Raw genomic sequence first — 17,313 nt, forward strand, 5'->3', positions numbered from 1 at the left:
AGGAGTTGCCGGAAGGAGGTGTACAAGGCACCATCCAACCATCTTGGGGCCTCTACTCCAGATCTGTGTAGGGTTTACTCCTTAGCCTTTTCTTCTCCCAAAGATATCCTGCAAGGCAGTAGAGGTTTATGATCAGCGTTTTCCTTCTCCTAGATGGGCTACCCTCCCAGATTGACAGGCCCATCCACCCTTTGATTGTCTTTGCATGGTCTTTTGCTTTAAAAATATTTATGAAAGCCTTATTGGATACAAATGTTTTAAATAAATAGCTGCTTTCATGTGCAGTGATGACACTCTGTAAACTGTAAGTTACATAATGGTCTCCTTTTGTCCTAGCAGGGTATTTCCAATAATATTTTTAATGGATTATCACTATTCATTTTGTCACCACTGATCACTACTTGATTCACCCCCGAGCACACATTTCACTCTTGAGCTTCATGCAAACATCCTGATGGACTGGTCAATGAGGAGGAAGTGTAGAAGGAGCTTGGGAAGCTGGAGGTCTCTGATCCTGGAAGGAGCCCAACAGGCCAGGGGGCCATGGTCAAAACTCACAGGAGGACATGGACCCTGAAGAGGGTCCCAGTGGTGTAGACCTGAGGGAAGAACCAAGTGTATTGCCAGAACAACAGCCCTCCCCAGTGCCATCAGATACCCCAAGCATTACCTTGCAAGGCTTTGGCCCTGTCTCTGGCACCACTCACTGTCAATAAAGACGAGAGACTTCCTCCTTAGGGGAGGCACCTGGGGATAGCTCTGACAGTGAGCTGTTTCTGAAGATGCAGAGGTGACTGTGCCAGTGTGAACAGACACACTGTGCTCAGCCTACTCAAAGGAATGCCCCTTGCTTGGCTAGTCTCAAGTCAAGCCTGCCCTGCTCTTCAAAAAGAAAGCACAGGTCATGTGTCAATTGTTGGAACTGCAGTTTATGGCCAGCCATGTGTCCTACAGCTTTGCTGTGCCTTATGAACTTGTAGTTCAAGTTCCAAGTCTGATAAGGAGAGGCACACACAATGTCACACAATTCACTGGTGACAGCTGCTCCTCAGACATACCTACACCACAGGCTAAAAACTGGTTTGGCTGTCAGTCCCAAAATCCAGGGCACTTGCAAATCAGTAACAGAATTATCAGCGCCCTTCCTAAACTACAACTTCCAGGATTCACTGGTGGCAGCCATAGTGGGCTAACAAGTGTAAAACTAATATATGTTTATAGTGTAATTCGTCCCACTCCTACCATATACCATGTGAAGTTAACAAGTATAACTTTTCACAGAATGCCAAACGCTGAGTTCCTGTTCCACTTTCTGTTGCCTCATCAGAGTGAAAAGATTTGGCCATCTGCTCTGCAAGAGCTGCTTGTTAACTATGCAGGATCCGAGTTCTTTCTCAAAGGGTGGGGATGATGTTGCTGTGGTGGCATGGGACCAATTATGCATCAGCACAGTAATGGGGTAACCTGGAAGTATCATGATGAATGTGATCTTTTGGTTCTTTGTTGTAAATATGGCTATATAAAAAATAAGGATGTCAGGGAATTCCAACAAAAACAGAAATGCTGTTGTTGCCTTCAGTGTGCAAATGATTTGTAACTGATTACATTATCCGCCCCCCCAATTTGCACTGCATTTCTTTTGCATTGTAACAAACGGGGTAGAATAATATAACAACAATGTAATTTACATAATTTGTGTAATTTATGTAATTAATTATGTCAGTTAATTCTGCAGTGAGAAGAATATTGTAGGTTTTTGCAGAAACTGAACTGCAGTGGAACAGAAACGGTGTTTCATATGATGATGTGACGGGAAACTCAGCCAGACCAGAGTTTAGTGATGCAATGCCTCAAAATTCCACCAAAATGCTGTCTGGAGCCTCTCTCTGGTTGGCTGCAGGTACAGCTAGCTGGGGGGCGGGGCAGAGTCCCAGCAGAGAATGGAGAGATGCCGTTCTTGGCATCCAGCTGGTTAGGAGTTTAGCTCCTGAACTGTGTGTGTAAGATCCACTCTAAGGAAAACATCTATATCCAGAGAAGGAAGATCGAAAGACAATGAGTGGAGTGTACAGACAAGAGAAAAACTAGGAAGCTGAATTGGGGACAGGAGAAGAAAAGGTATGAGGGAACACTCTACTTGGGTCTCCATTCAGTAAGAAGGCTAGAGGTCTTCTAGAAAGAGGAAAATCCCAAACCAGTTGGAAGGGATGTAATGACCTCCTGGGCCTGTTACACTGCTAGAGGAGCCTGAGGGGTGAGATTTATAGAAAGTTGAGAAGCTGACAAAAAGTGCCATCTTGTTTAAGAACCCAAATATTAAGACCTAAGCTGGAACACCTATACAATTAGCTTAAGAAACTGAAGTGAAAATAAGCTGCGCATTTGCCAGTATCTTCCTCCATTATTCACCCCCACCAGCAATAGTTTTAAGAACACATTTTAAAATGATAAAACAATCACTCAAACAAAGGCTAATTCAGGCATTCCTTAATGTGTTGTCAGTGAAGAATGCCTTCAGGTTATAATAACTACAGTTCTTAGAACTTAGCATTCCAGTAGTCCTGTCCTCAGCTCCTGCCCCCCAACCACCTCCGCAATTCCCCCACCATCATTGTCTTGGGGCCTCCTCTGCCAGCATATACCCGTCTCCACCTGAAGTTCTGGTGTTCCTTGGAACCACGAATCTTAGCCGAGAAGCGTTCTGACAGCTTCTCCAGTCCCCGGGAATACTCTTGCTCCACTTCCGCCTTCCGGCGCAAGAAGTCGGCCACATCTTGGAGCAACTGCTGCCGACTCTCAGCCTGGGAGTCCAGACCTCGGACTTGCTCCCCCATCTGCCAGCGCATTTCTGAAAGAGAGGAGCAAAGCTATCAGCATCTGAATTGCTCTAGGATACAGGGTCCTCAAACACTTTTTGGGCACATCCAGACTGCCGCTGGTTTGTGGAAAGGATTCAAGCCTCCTGGAACTTTACGCTTTCACAGTTAAAATGGGTCAAAGCACTCTGTTACTCTAGCATGACTTTCCAAAGGAATCAGATTTATTGCAGTTTGGAAAGTGAATAGGAAACCATGCTGTAAGTAAACACAATTGTGCCCAGTGTGAACCACATTTTGTAAGCCTCCCCCATATTGTTATCTATTGCTATTGATAGCTATTTAAATTAGAACCACAGATTTAGTATTAGAATTAAATGAGAAAAGTTGCAAATAACTTGTTTTATGAAGGTGATTTCAGTCTAATTAAATTGAGGCTCCAATAAACACCATAATTTCACAAAATCACATTACAGTGGTACCTCGGGTTAAGAACTTAATTAGTTCTGGAGGTCTGTTCTTAACCTGAAACTGTTCTTAACCTGAAGCACCACTTTAGCTAATGGGGCCTCCCGCCATTGCTGCACGATTTCTGTTCTCATCCTGAAGCAAAGTTCTTAACCCGAGGTACTATATCTGGGTTAGCGGAGTCTGTAATCTGAAGCGTATGTAACCTGAAGCGTATGTAACCCAAGGTACCACTGTATTGTAATTTGTTAACAGTAATTTTGAGCTGAAAATCATTACAATTTAACAAATTTAATAAATTTAAACATGATTTTTCAAATTTATTTCACTCTCAAAAATCAAAATTACCCACATGGGATTAATAAAACAATTATTCACTGTTTGTAACAATTATATTAATGACATGTGGGTGATTATGATTTTACAGCATCTTGAAGACTAACACTTTAATTATGGCACGAGCTTTCTTTTAGCTTGTGCTGTTTTATCTGTGTAAGCTGCTTGGAGTCCTGGACTAGGATAAAGGCAGGATATAAACAATAATAATGATAATAATATGTAATAGCTCATTCCGGAGCCCTGTTCTGATTCTGAGATGCTGAATTGTGACCAATGTGTTTAGAATCTGATTATAAGCAGTTCTAAGCTGTGTATGCATAACTGAATTATGGATTAAGTAGAAGCTGGCAAATGTGGCCTCTTTTTTGCTCTTCAAAATATGGCAACCCTATATATTTTTACTATGATTATAATTTTAGCACCAAGTTTTGTTTAGGTTGCTATGAAACTATTAAACATGTATCGATGAACCTAACATACATATTTTTAGAAAATTACGTCTCAGATTAAGATAGAAACACCACAGTTTGCTGCACCTGCCTGCTGAGTGTAACAGAGCAAACGAGATTTGCTTCTCATCTGCATAATATCTGGTATGAGTGACTCCTAATGACTTAGGCCTGGAACAGATCAGAAGTTCCCCTCCTTGCTCAAATGAACACGTACAAAAGCCAAGGTTGGGAAAAGGTCCAGGCAAGAGCGCTCACACCTCACATGAGGAAGCATATATCGCTAGATGTGCAGGTGAGGAACCCTGCCAGTTCTATTTGGCCTGAGGACATGTGTGCATGCTTTCACACTCATATTCTCCCTCTCTCACCCACGCTCACATAGGCACTCAACTCTCCAAACAGAGGCACATATTCATACCCTCACTTTCCTAACTCTACCCAAAGTGCCAGCTTGGTTGGAAAGTTAAATAAGGAAACAGACCAGATAGGAAAATTCTCTAACACCTCAGTGTATGTTGGCAAATTTAAGCTAAACATACACCAAAACCTTTCCACTACTACACGCAGTGATGATGTGCAAAGAAAGTCAGCTGCAAACGCGTTCAGCTCCTAACGAGTTGCGTCTTCAAAACAATGTTAGCTCTCTTGACTGCACCTACATTTTTAGAGATAGCATCAATATAAAAAATGAAAAAGCTAGCCGGGAAGGACTGGGCGATGGGCTTCGTGGAGTGGTGAATGCTTCCCTCCGTGAGGGAGCCTTCCCAGACCCGCTGAAAGAGGCGGTTATTAAACCGCTTCTTAAAAAACCATCTTTAGATGCGGCCACGATGGCCAACTATCGCCCAGTCTCAAATCTTCCATTCTTGGGCAAGGTGATTGAGCGAGTGGTTGCTGAACAACTCCAGACACGCCTGGAAGAAGCGGACCATTTGGATCCCTTCCAGTCGGGATTCAGGCCTCATCATGGGACTGAAACTGCCTTGGTCGCACTGGTTGATGATCTCCGGCGGGCTAGGGACAAAGGTGAGAGCTGTTTCCTAGTTCTGCTGTATCTCTCAGCGTCGTTTGATACCATCAATCATAACATCCTTCTGGACCGTCTTGAAGGGCTGGGAGCTGGGGGCACTGTCAAACAGTGGTTCCGCTCCTTCCTCCTGGGCCGTGTTCAGAAAGTGGTGGTGGGGGATGAGTGTTCAGACCCCTGGGCTTTCACTTGTGGGGTGCCTCAGGGTTCTGTCCTCTCCCCCATGCTTTTCAACATTTACATGCAGCCTCTGGGAGAGATCATCAGGAGGTTTGGGCTGGGTGTTCATCAGTATGCAGATGATACCCAGCTCTACCTCTCTTTTAAATCAGAACCAGTGAAGGCGGTGAAGGTCCTGTGTGAGTGTCTGGAGGCAGTTGGAGGATGGATGGCGGCTAACAGATTGAGGTTGAATCCTGACAAGACAGAAGTACTGTTTTTGGGAGACAGGAGGTGGGCAGGTGTGGAGGATTCCCTGGTCCTGAATGGGGTAACTGTGCCCCTGAAGGACCAGGTGCGCAGCCTGAGAGTCATTTTGGACTCACAGCTGTCCATGGAGGCACAGGTCAAATCTGTGTCCAGGGCAGCTGTTTACCAGCTCCATCTGGTACGTAGGCTGAGACCCTACCTGCCTGCGGACTGTCTCGCCAGAGTGGTGCATGCTCTGGTTATCTCCCGCTTGGACTACTGCAATACGCTCTATGTGGGGCTACCTTTGAAGGTGACTCGGAAACTACAACTAATCCAGAATGCGGCAGCTAGACTGGTGACTGGGGGCGGCTGCCGAGACCATATAACACCGGTCTTGAAAGACCTACATTGGCTCCCAGTACGTTTCCTAGCACAATTCAAAGTGTTGGTGCTGACCTTTAAAGCCCTAAACGGCCTCAGTCCAGTATACCTGAAGGAGCGTCTCCACCCCCATCGTTCTGCCCGGACGCTGAGGTCCAGCGCCGAGGGCCTTCTGGCGGTTCCCTCATTGCAAGAAGCAAAGCTACAGGGAACCAGGCAGAGGGCCTTCTCGGTAGTGGCGCCCGCCCTGTGGAACGCCCTTCCAGCAGATGTCAAAGCGATAAACAACTACCTGACATTCAGAAGACATCTTAAGGCAGCCCTGTTCAGGGAAGTTTTTAACGTGTGATATTTTAGTGTATTTTTGGTTTCTATGGAAGCCGCCCAGAGTGGCTGGGGAGGCCCAGCCAGATGGGCGGGGTATAAATAAATTATTATTATTATTATTATTATTATTGTTGTTGTTGTTGTTGTTGTTATTACTCTGCATCATGGCGCACATCTCTCTGTGTGCGATTTACTGCTTTGTTTCAGGCAAATTCTCTCACAAAAACCTCACTAACCTCATGGCAGAATCACCTTCGTAAAAGCATCATATGGAAAGCTAATTTGGGGGGTGGAAGTTTTAAAAGAACAATTAACGTATACAGTACCTACAAAAGTAGATAGGGAACCCCAATCATTGTATTTGCATTTTCCACATACCAAGTATTTTTTTAAATAACCATCTAGCAACTGCATTCTAGAATACCTGGCAGGACATTAAATGCTGATCCACACACTCAAACTTGACACATACACCATAAACGCCAGCCAAACAACAGCAAACAGAAAGACAAAAATGCGTGATAAACACATGTAAAACAGCTGTAGCAGCACTGGTGTATCCAGAAATGCAAAGCCAAGCAAAAATCATAGCTTTGAGCATATACATATATCCACCAAGGTATATGAACATGTATAATGCTACTGTACTGGCTCAGCTGAGAGCAACTCCCATGTATCCAGACATTAAAACACAAATAGGAAAGCCACACATGCATATAAATCATGGCATTAAAATGTATGCAAAAGGGAATCCAATCATTTCTCCATGGCCATTTGTATTCATTGGGAACAGAAATGGTTCAATTTATACAGGCAAGTGTGCACCACTCAAAAAATGTCACAGCATGCATGTGTTTTGTGCTTTGGCATTGATCACCAGCTGCAAACAGACTCAAGAACCACCATGCTTGCAGAAAGTTAATACAGTGGTACCTCGGGTTAAGTACTTAATTCGTTCTGGAGGTCCGTTCTTAACCTGCTGAAGCACCACTTTAGCTAATGGGGCCTCCTGCTGCTGCCGCACCGCTGGAGCACGATTTCTGTTCTCATCCTGAAGCAAAGTTCTTAACCCGAGGTATTATTTATGGGTTAGTGGTGTCTGTAACCTGAAGCGTATGTAACCCGAGGTACCACTGTATTGAAAGAATGCAGGGCCTAAGAAGTGATGCTCTGAGACAAACAGTACAGCTATGACTGGTTTGATTCATCAAGTGTTAGACAGCAGGCATCTCACACAAAGGGTTTGCAGGTGCTCCACCCATGCTGGATAATGGGCAAATTGCTGATCATCCAAGCTGGGTGCAGTACAGGCCTTGGTAATTTTGTCCAAGGCAGCTTCCCCACCCTGGTGCCCTCTACATGTTTTTGACCACAAATCCCATCAGCCCAGATTGTTGGCTTTGCTGACTGGGGCTGATGGGAACTGTAGTCCAAAATATCTGGAGGGTGGGTGGGAGAAGGCTGGTCTGAGAAATAGACTGATTTACTCAGAGGCAGCAGGCTTGTAAATAACCATGTTACTAGTTGCCTGCAGCTTGTAAGAATTAGCTCCAGGTGACTTGGCAGAAAAGCTTTCCTAGTTTAGAAGACATACCCCACTCCACTTCAGACGCAGATGGCTAACCAGGTATAAGAGATAAAACAGGCTAGTAAAAACTTTTGTGGGCAAGTAAGTTTTGCTGACATCATCTCAGTGAGATAGCAGCCTAAGGCTTCATCTGCATAGAAAGTTGTTCCTTTACAAAAACATGGCTCCCCTTGGTTCTGGACAGCCATATTCATACACCTGTGCCCACACCTGGGAAATCATGAACTCTCCTGGACAGAGTAGAGTTTGTGCTGTAAACGGGACTGGGTAAGTGATGCAATTCTGCATGAGAGCAGGAACAATGCAGATTGTGGTATCGGGGAAATTAAGCTTCCTGGGAATCTGACTTGCTGCTTTTTTAAAGCAAGTTTCTAATCCTCACAAACGTGAAGTTGTGCCTGAAAGTGTGGGCTGAATAATATTTCTAGGGGTCAGGAAGTAAGTGAGATGCATCATTCTCACTTTTCCACATGATTACCAAAACAAGGGTAGATTTAAATAAAATGTTTTATATATATATGGCTGCAGGATTCAGCAGTACAAGAGTAATACTGCATAATTTCTCAGTTTCCACAATCTATCTGGGTGACATGGAGTCATAGAATTGTAGAGTTGGAAGGGACCCTGTGGGTCATCTCATCCAACCCCTGCAATGCAGGAATCTTCTGCCCACTGTGGGGCTCAAACCCAGGACCCTGAGATTAAGAGTCTCATGCTCTACCCACTGAACCATCCCAGCTGCTATATATACATAATTCAGCTTTTGTTGATAAAGGATTTGGGTTGCCATTGTGCAGAATTTTGATTTTACTTAGTTCCCATTTATGTTTTTCCCATGGTGTACAGTATTTCATAGCCTGGACAGAGAAAAGGGGCCGCCATGAAGTAGACGAAGCAGCAAAACAAGGATAAAACAGCAAAAGTGAACAAAAGGAAGAGGGTTGGCTGAACTTCCCCAATCCTCTCTTCAGGACGTGAGAGTTCAAGTTCGCAGCCCTGCAGGGCCAAGGCAGCTAGGAGTCCGCTGGGTTAGCAGAAGGAAGCAAGGGCACAGAGAGACCCCTTCGCTTGCCAGTTTTATCAGCAGAAGCCAAGGCAAAGCAGCGAGGGGATGGAGAAATGGTCCGCAGCCCTTCCCCCAACCCTCTTCACCAAAGCCTCTGAAAAATCAGAACTGACAACTTGGAAGCTGAACTCAACCCAATGAACAAGAGGGAAGAGAGAAAGCTCAGTTGGGAAAATGGGGAAAGGGGAATAAGTTGGCTGGAAAGAGAGAGAGAGAGAGAGAGAGAGAGAGAGAGAGAGAGAGAGAGGAATTAGGGGGATCTAGGTCCAACCCCCACTGTGTATGGCTTAATACTTGCATGAGAAGATGGTGTGGAGGTGGAGGTGCTGGAGGCTTGGTACCAAAGACAAGATCGGAAGGTGCTTTGAGCCCCTCTTGGAGGCATCTGTACCAGGCGGCCCTGGTGGTGGCGGAGGAGGGGGGGGAAAGGGGGGTGATTGCACTGACAAGTGCAGAGGTCAGAAGTTCAAGGGCCTGCAGTCAGATTTATAGCCCACCGTATCCCACAGCATCAGTGCAGGTAAACAGTATTTGCTCTCTCATTCATAAAAACATGGCTTATTAAGAGAGGGAGAGGTTTCACTGATTGCCCTGCTTGAAATTTGTAATCTTATTTTTAAAAAGAATAAAACAAAGTTGTAAGCCACTTTGAATATTGTGATTGCAATAGAAGGATGAGGAATAACTCATCTTAATAAATACACAATAAACAACCATTTTGTTTTAATGTTTGGTTTTATTATGGAAGCCACCCAGAGTGGTTGGGGCAACCCACCCAGACAGGGCAGGGTATGGAAATAATCATAATGTCTGTTGGGCATAAACTCCACCAAAGTTCACCTGCCAGCTTCCACCTCAGCTGATATTTAGATCACAGCATTTAAAAACAGGCTGGCTCAGCCTTTTCTCTTCCTGAAGCTAAAGGGCAGCCTCTCTCTCTCTCTCTCTCTCTCTCTCACACACACACACACACACACACACACACCCTGCTTGGTGTCCACCTCCATGATGACAGCCCCCTGAAGTGACCGTCTTAGTAAAAACCTGTGAGTTTGTCAAATCAAAATAGTCAAAACCTGACATAATATCTGAGGCAGCAGCAGAACTATTTCTTTGCCTGGCAGAAAGGAAGGTTTGCAGTTGTTGGTTCTTTCATTTATTGAGCATTGTGTTTTTGCTGCCTGGGAGGGGGATTTTCTGCCTCAGGTGCCAAAATAACTGAACTGGACCTGGTCCTATGCAGCTTGACTTGTGGGTTGTGGGGGCTAAGCCATTTCTTGCTCTGCCTCAGGCAGCAACCATCCTGGGCCAGCCCTGCACAGCTGTGCCACATTTTGCTTCATGGCAGGGCAGTTTCTGTTAGCAGGAGAGAGAGGGGTTTGTTTTCCAGAATATTTAACCTCAGCTTCGCTCTTGCTCAAAGCACCTGACTACAGTATGAAGTTTGAAACATTCTTTCTCACCTAAGATGCAGAATGGCAGAGTGGGGCAGGCACCAACTGTGGGAATGGTGTCCAGCTTTGTAAAGCATTGGGGGTATAGGAGTAGTGGTAGCAAGAGGTCTGGCAAGGTACTCAAAGAGGAAATTAGACCTAGTAGCAGGGAGAGGCTGCTGCCATAAGACAAAGCAGCTCCTTCAGGTAGCTCCTTCAGTCTGTTATGAAACTAATGAAGCTTAAGCTTCTGGGCTCCAGAAGTGACTTTAGTCCCCTTGCTGAAAAATTTGGGGTCTAGTAGATCTAATTTGAGGCTCACTGATTTGAGTAAAATTGATCAATTTTTGTTGTTGTATATATTGTAACAATCCCGAAGTTTGAGAGTTAGTAGCACAGATACTGTAAAGTGTGGTGGCCTGTCGTGGAACAACCCCATTGAAGAAGAGAACAGCGGTTCCCCAGACCTTGTTGCTGGTTGCAAAGGGGCCCCGGTGACACTTCAAGCTTCAGGGCCCCAGAAGCGTACGTCCACCAATGCCTTCCACCTTGTATATTTTCCAGTGGCAGAAAGGGAGACAAGGCCACATCTGCACCATGCATTTAAAGCCCTATTAAACCCACTTTGCCCGTCATGGCTCCTCTCCCCTTGCAAAACGTCCTGGGAACTGCAGTTTGTTACGGGTGCTGCTGAGAGTTGTTGGGGACCCCTCTTCCCCTCACAGAGCTGCAGTTCCCAGAGCTCCCTGGGAAGAGGGACTAGTTTTTAAGCCACTCTGGGAATATATGGTGTGCATGTACAGAGGTGACCAGCTAGGCTCCAATGCACTGTGCAAATATCCATTAAGACGAACTGTTGTTTTGCAGGGCACATGCAGGAGGACAAGAGCATCTCAACCAAATTGTGCCCCAAGCCAACTGCTGCGTGTGGTGCTGGGACCACTTGGCCTTCCTGGCTCCGATACCCAAAACGCCTTGAACCAGCCCTGCTAGTGGGACCAGGGGCACTGCCTTGGTGCCAGGATTGCTGGTGCCTGTGCTTGTAACATTTTGAGCCCCAGAAGGGCTTTGAGTTGGCAGTCGAGGTTTGTTGTAAGATAGCAGTGAGCCTAGGCAGGTCCAGAATGGTGCTGTGTGATCCTGAGGAGGAGGTGAGCAGCAGAGGAGCGCTGGGGCAGAGATAGAATCGTTGCTGGCTGATCAACTCACCCAGCCTAGAGGAAGTTGAACGACCGGAACCCAAGAAGGGATGTTGCGTTACAATCAACAGCTTTGCTGTGCAAGGGTGTCTTAACAGGGGAAGTGGAAATTAGTGTTTTACAGCCGAGGGAGGTTACAGGGAGGCAGAGGACGCCCGGGTCCTTTTCCTGTCAGTTCGGCACGCGGGCACGGCGCACGGTTTTCTTTTTTCTGCACCTTAAGGACCTCACCTCTTGCCTACAACCCCTCGACCACGTCTCTCCCGCTAAGAACCCGAGTTTGCAGTCACGCCTCGCCACCACCAGCAACAATACTCTCCCGTCTACAAAATCTGGGTCACATTTCTCTAGGTTTGGGGGGGGGGGAGAGAGGGAGAGACAGAGACAGCGTTCCTCTCGCAGCCATATAAATGCAGCTGCAGTGAAATCCAGCGCGGCTGGTATTTGACGCGGGAGCCCCCCGAAGGGGGAGGCCCCTGGCCGGCTGGAGGTCGGTCAGGCAGCTGAGGACGGATGAGCCACGGCGCCCTGGTCCCCCGCGCCCCCGAGCCAGGCCCAGGGGGGCCAGGAGAGCGCGCTGCTGCCGCCGCCACTTGCACCTGCAGGCAGATGTCCGGCTGGCTGCTCCCCACGCCCGCCCCTCGGCGCTGCGTTGGCGCAGCGGCCACCCGACAGCTGCCCACCCCGGCCCGCCAATGCCTCCCCTGGCACACAATGCCCTCCCCACCCCTGGCCTGCCCGGGCGTCCACAGCCCCACCCCCGGCCCTCCCCGCGCAGCGATGCCCCTTGTCCGGCCCCTGCTCCCCGCGCAGCCTCGCCCGCGCCCCCGGCTCCCCCACGGCAGCCCGCGCCCCTCCCAGGATCCCCCCCCCGGCCCCCGCCCCCCGTCTTACCTTTCACCTGCGTCTCGTACTCGGCCAGGCTGCCCCGCTCGCGGCGCGCTTTCCCCGGCGCGCTCATGCCGGCGGTGCGGGCCGGGGCGCAGCAGGGCCGGCTTGTCCGCAAGATGCGCCCGGCAGATGCGGCGCGGTGTGCCGCGCTCCCGGGCGAGGCGCCGCCCCCTTCCCTTCTGCTGCTGCTGCTGCTGCTGCTTCCCTTCCCCCGAGGCAGAAGCTGGGGCTGGAGCGGCGCCCTTAACCCGCTGCGCTCCGGCTCCCCTCCTCGCCGTGCCAGCCACAGTCGCAGCCCGTGCCAGGCGCGCACTCGCCCGCCCGCCCGCCCGCTCGCTGCTCTCCCTCTCCCAGGGCTGGAGCCAAAGGCTTTGTGTCGCCCTGTCCAGCCCGGTGGCAACGCAGGCCCGGCCAGCAACAAGCCCCACAGAGACGGGAGCGACGGTTGCACCACCAGATCACACCCCCCTCCTCCGCCTTCTGCGCATCAATTGAGCTGGAGTAACTGAAAAGCCGCCGCCGCCGCCGCCCCGTTTCCTGGCAATTACTAGCGACGAGTTAAAGCTCGGCTCACGCGGGTCTCTTCAACAACTGGGGCAACTGCACTCGTTGGCGGCGGCGGCGGCGTCTGGCGGGCTGCTGGGGGAGCAGAGTGCTGGGCGAGATGGTTGACCTGTGATCCAGCAGGGCTCTTCTTCGGAAACACGAGCGGCCCCCCCACACACACACACACCGCAGCAATGTGTGGGTTGCCCCAAATGTTCAGGCATAGGCTGATATGACCTAGGTCAGTTAGCCTGGGCTCATTTAAGCAGGCATCGGGACCCCAAAGTAAGCACGCGCGTGGACATTGGGTAGGTAGAGGTGTCAGGGAAAGGTGCAGCCACCTTGTTACATACAGCGATCCTGTGGGGATCTGTGAACAGCTGGATCTGTGAACAAACTCCAGGGCGACTGACTGTTTGAATCAGCAACACAGGAACTTGCCTGCTCTCAAGTCAGACCATTGTGTCTTTTGAGTGCCATATGTTTATTTGTTCGTTTATTAAATTTATATACTGCCCTTCATCCAAGGATCATGGGCAGTTTTCAGTATAAAAACACAAACATACATAACATAATAAATAAATCAATAATCCCCCCACAAATTAAAAGGCCATATAGATAGTTTAATCAGCCAAAGTCCTGGGGAAAGAGGAATATTTTTGTCTGGCATCTAAATATAGGTACTGAAGGTGCCAGGTGAGCCTCCCTGGGGGAGCATTCCACAAACATTGGATTAGATCAGCCTTCCCCAACCTGGTGCTCTCCAGATGTTGTTCAACTACAACTCCCATCATGCTTGGTCAATGGCTGATAGGAGTTGGGCATCCATCTGGAGGGCACTAGGTTGGGAAAGGCTGGATGAGGCGTTTTGCTCCTTCCATTGGGTCCTAGTGTGTTACAGAAGAACCCAGAAGCTCTCTGGAGAGGCAGATTACACCTCCACAGAGCTGTGAACTTACATCCGGAACCAGGATGCTCTTGTTTACAGTGGTACCTCTGGTTAAGAACTTAATTCATTCCGGAGGTCCATTCTTAACCTAAAACTGTTCTTAACCTAAGGTACCACTTTAGCTAATGGGGCCTCCTGCTGCCGCCACACGATTTCTGTTCTCATCCTGAAGCAAAGTTCTTAACTTTCTGGGTTAGCGGAGTCTGTAACCTGAAGTGTCTGCAACCCGAGGTACCACTGTATATGGTCCTTTACCCTGGGATGAATTCTTTGCTTTGGGCCCCTTGTGCAGCATTTCACTTATCCATCAAATGCTTGGTTATTTGCCAGTGGTGTCGCATCCATCACCTGTAGATCTGGGTTCACAGGACATCGCTAACAGCAATATAGCTAAGTGCTTGGAGCTCCCCTTCAATATTTTTATCTAGTATTTCATTGACATGCAAATGTACAGATACTAATCAGCTATGATATTTAATTACTTGAACCATTATGATTGAACATGAAATTGTCACCCTGAGGATTGGTTATAGAAGAAAGGCAGAATGTAATAAATAAATTATGTAAGTCTTTAAATTGTAGAATGCACAACTTTGCACTGCTCTTTGGAAAAGACAAACGGAAGACAGTTCAACTAAAAGATTAATGTCCCTGATTTTGTGCCCTCTATGACCGATAGCTGTGTGACCCAATATAACTGTAGCTCTCCATAGTTAACACCCACAAGCTGCAACTGGAGCTTCCACACTCTGCAGTCCACTGCAAGTGGGACTTCCCAGCACAGGAAGCTGATTTGCTTACAATTCCACACCCTGCGCTGTCTCAGCAGAGTTCAGATGTCCTCTTGCATGCACACCCACCCCAGAGCAGCTGAACAGGCACTCTCAGAGTGGAGATTATCTACCCTCTGCCTGCAAAACCACACATCTCTAATTATATATATATGAGGCTTTATTTATATATAAACACATACACAAAGAAGATCTATTCAGAGAGTATTTTCACACTCCTCTCACAGGCAAAAGGGATTGGAGGGAGGCAGCAGGGTGGGGGGGCAGAGGCAGGGAGGGGGCACACTGGCAAAAGCTGCAACAGCAAACTGTCTGCCGCTCAGGAGCCAGGAGGCCTCGGCAGGGCTGCTAAGCAGACCAGAGCTGGCACTTGAGGAAGAATGAGGAACTCAGTGAGAGGGGAAGGGACAGGGGGATGGTGACAACCTCACTTTTTGGCCCCCAAACCACAGGCTTTCCTCTCCCTGGTCATCCAGCCCATTCTTTCTTGCCCATCACACACACTTAAAGCACCCCTGCTAGCACTTTGTATAATCCAGTCAATGGGGGCACATGGAGAGTCACTGGGGAATGACTAGGTAAACACAGGGTTCACACTTAACAGAGGTTTTTCATAATAAAGTGGTGTTTGAAGCTCTCAGCAGCAGCAAATCAAAAGGTAGTTAGGAGCTGGGACGCTTGATGAAGTGGGGGCTAGGGAGCAGGGCTCTCTGCCACATCACCAAGGTCCTGTCTGACAACCTCCTTGCAGAGCTTTCACCAAGCAAAGATGTGCTTACTATGTCAAATTTTTGATGCTGCCTTCACATTAAGGCCCAGTCCAGCCCCTCCCTTACACGCATAATTAGGCAGAAAGAGCCCTACATGCATAGGGCAGCTGGGGTTCAGCAGAAGGGGAAATTGTGGAGGGGAAATACGTCTTCCTCTTTCTATTCAAGCTGCTGTTTCTACCGGGAGGCAGTAGGCTTCCTTAATAAGTTTTATACATTTAAAAATCTATTTCTGAGCACTGATCTGAGCTCTAGAAAAGCAATGCTACAGACATCTCCCTCCTTACAAAGGGCTTACGTTCCCGGGTACCGCTCCTACACATGAAATCATGCATAGTGGGGAGGGAACACCATCTAAAATGCCTGTAAACATCCTCTAAGCCACACACTGCTTCTTGGGTTTCTAAGCACCAGAGGAAGATGACGATGCCATGCATTTAGGCACCATCTCAAAAAAAAACCACCTCCAAAGATTCATGGGATTGCCGTTGCAAAGGCTCCTAGGATAGCTAGCTATATTCCCTCTCTTTTCGAGCCATTTTTGTCCTTTTTATGTCTTTCTGCACATATATGTGGTCACACGCAAGTGGGGAGGTGTATGATCAATTAATATCAATCACAGCTACTAAGCGGCTGCAGCTTTTGGGTGCTTCTGAAAGGGAGTGCCTTCATCAGACAGCAACTGTACTTAACTGGTTTGGTTGCAGTGCACCTGGAAAACTGTGATAGGGAGTCATGAGTCACCAGGCACACTGAAACATGTGCTGGTGAGCCACAGCCAGGGCCGGCCCACCCATGAGGCAAGGTGAGGCAACTGCCTCAGATGGCAGGATCCACAGGGGCTGCAGATCCTGTTGTAGATCTTTATTCCTCTCTTGTTCCTGATGTAGATCTTCACTTCTCCGCTTCCCTGGTGGGAGGGGGACACCATTTCATAGTTCGCGTCAAGGGCCAAAATGTTTTGGACCAGCCATGGCCAGAGCCACCATTGGCAGCATGCCCACTGCATGTCTGGGGACACAGCGAACACCAGTGTGACATGCGTGCAGCCAGGTGAAACATTATTGTCACGTCAAGTGGCTGATTAGACAGACCCTTTCAACAGTATTTGCCCTTAAAGGTGCTTAGTGACCCAACCTGCACGCAGTCAATAATTTGCTACAGTGGTGCCCCACAAAACGAATGCCTCGCAAAACGAAAAACTCGCTAGACGAAAGAGTTTTCCGTTTTTTGAGGTGCTTCACAAGACGAATTTCCCTATGGGCTTGCTTCGCAAGACAAAAACATCTAGCAAGTTTGTTTCCTTTTTCTTAAAACCGTTAATACCCAGGGTGCATTGCTTGAAGAGGTGCAGTTGCGACTTGACTTCGAGGAGCAACTCATAGCACGCGGTTTGGTAGCTTTTTTCCAGGTTTTTGAGGACTTTGGTGATTTTTGAAGCTTTTCCAAAACTTCTTTTGCATCCATTTGGTAAGTTAAACTTTTAAAACTTTTTTGTGGTTTTTGGATTTTGGGTTGGGGTGTTTGGAATTCAAGGACTTGGTGTTGGGGGGGGGGGGGTTGCAAGAATCTGGGAGCTTGTGTGGGTTTTTTTTGAATTTTTATGATTTTCTGTGACCATTGGGCCATGTTGTTTTTTTTAAAAAAAAAATTCTGGGTTTGAATTTCTGTGTGGTGGGTGGTTGGGGGAACAGTTGGGGAGGGGTTTGCAGCAGTTGGGGAGGGGTTTACAATTTCTGTGTGGTGGGTGGGTGGGTGGGGGAACAGTTGAGGTTTTTGAAGACTTTGGTGATTTTTGAAGCTTTTCCAAAACTTCTTTTGCATCCATTTGGTAAGTTAAACTTTTAAAACTTTTTGGG

The 17,313-nt window shown here is 47.8% G+C and overlaps 1 protein-coding gene across 2 annotated transcripts in view; it reads right to left on the reverse strand.

Moving 5' to 3' along the window:
• Nucleotides 1-12,531, reverse strand: part of ARHGAP4 (Rho GTPase activating protein 4) — a 46,815-nt gene extending 34,284 nt beyond the window's left edge. The window contains exons 1-2 of one of the 2 annotated variants that reach the window (XM_079958680.1): nucleotides 12,402-12,531; nucleotides 2,653-2,848 (exon numbers count right to left, since the gene is read on the reverse strand). In XM_079958680.1, coding sequence (XP_079814806.1) covers nucleotides 2,653-2,848; nucleotides 12,402-12,468 — 263 coding nt within the window. In that variant the 5' untranslated portion in view covers nucleotides 12,469-12,531. Of the gene's footprint in view, nucleotides 1-2,642; nucleotides 2,849-12,401 lie in introns of both variants that reach the window. The other variant, XM_079958681.1, reaches the window with a different exon arrangement.
• Nucleotides 12,532-17,313: the final 4,782 nt, after the last annotated feature.

Source organism: Podarcis cretensis (assembly GCF_951804945.1).
Source record: "Podarcis cretensis genome assembly, chromosome: 17".
NCBI classification, from domain to species: Eukaryota; Metazoa; Chordata; class Lepidosauria; order Squamata; family Lacertidae; genus Podarcis; species Podarcis cretensis.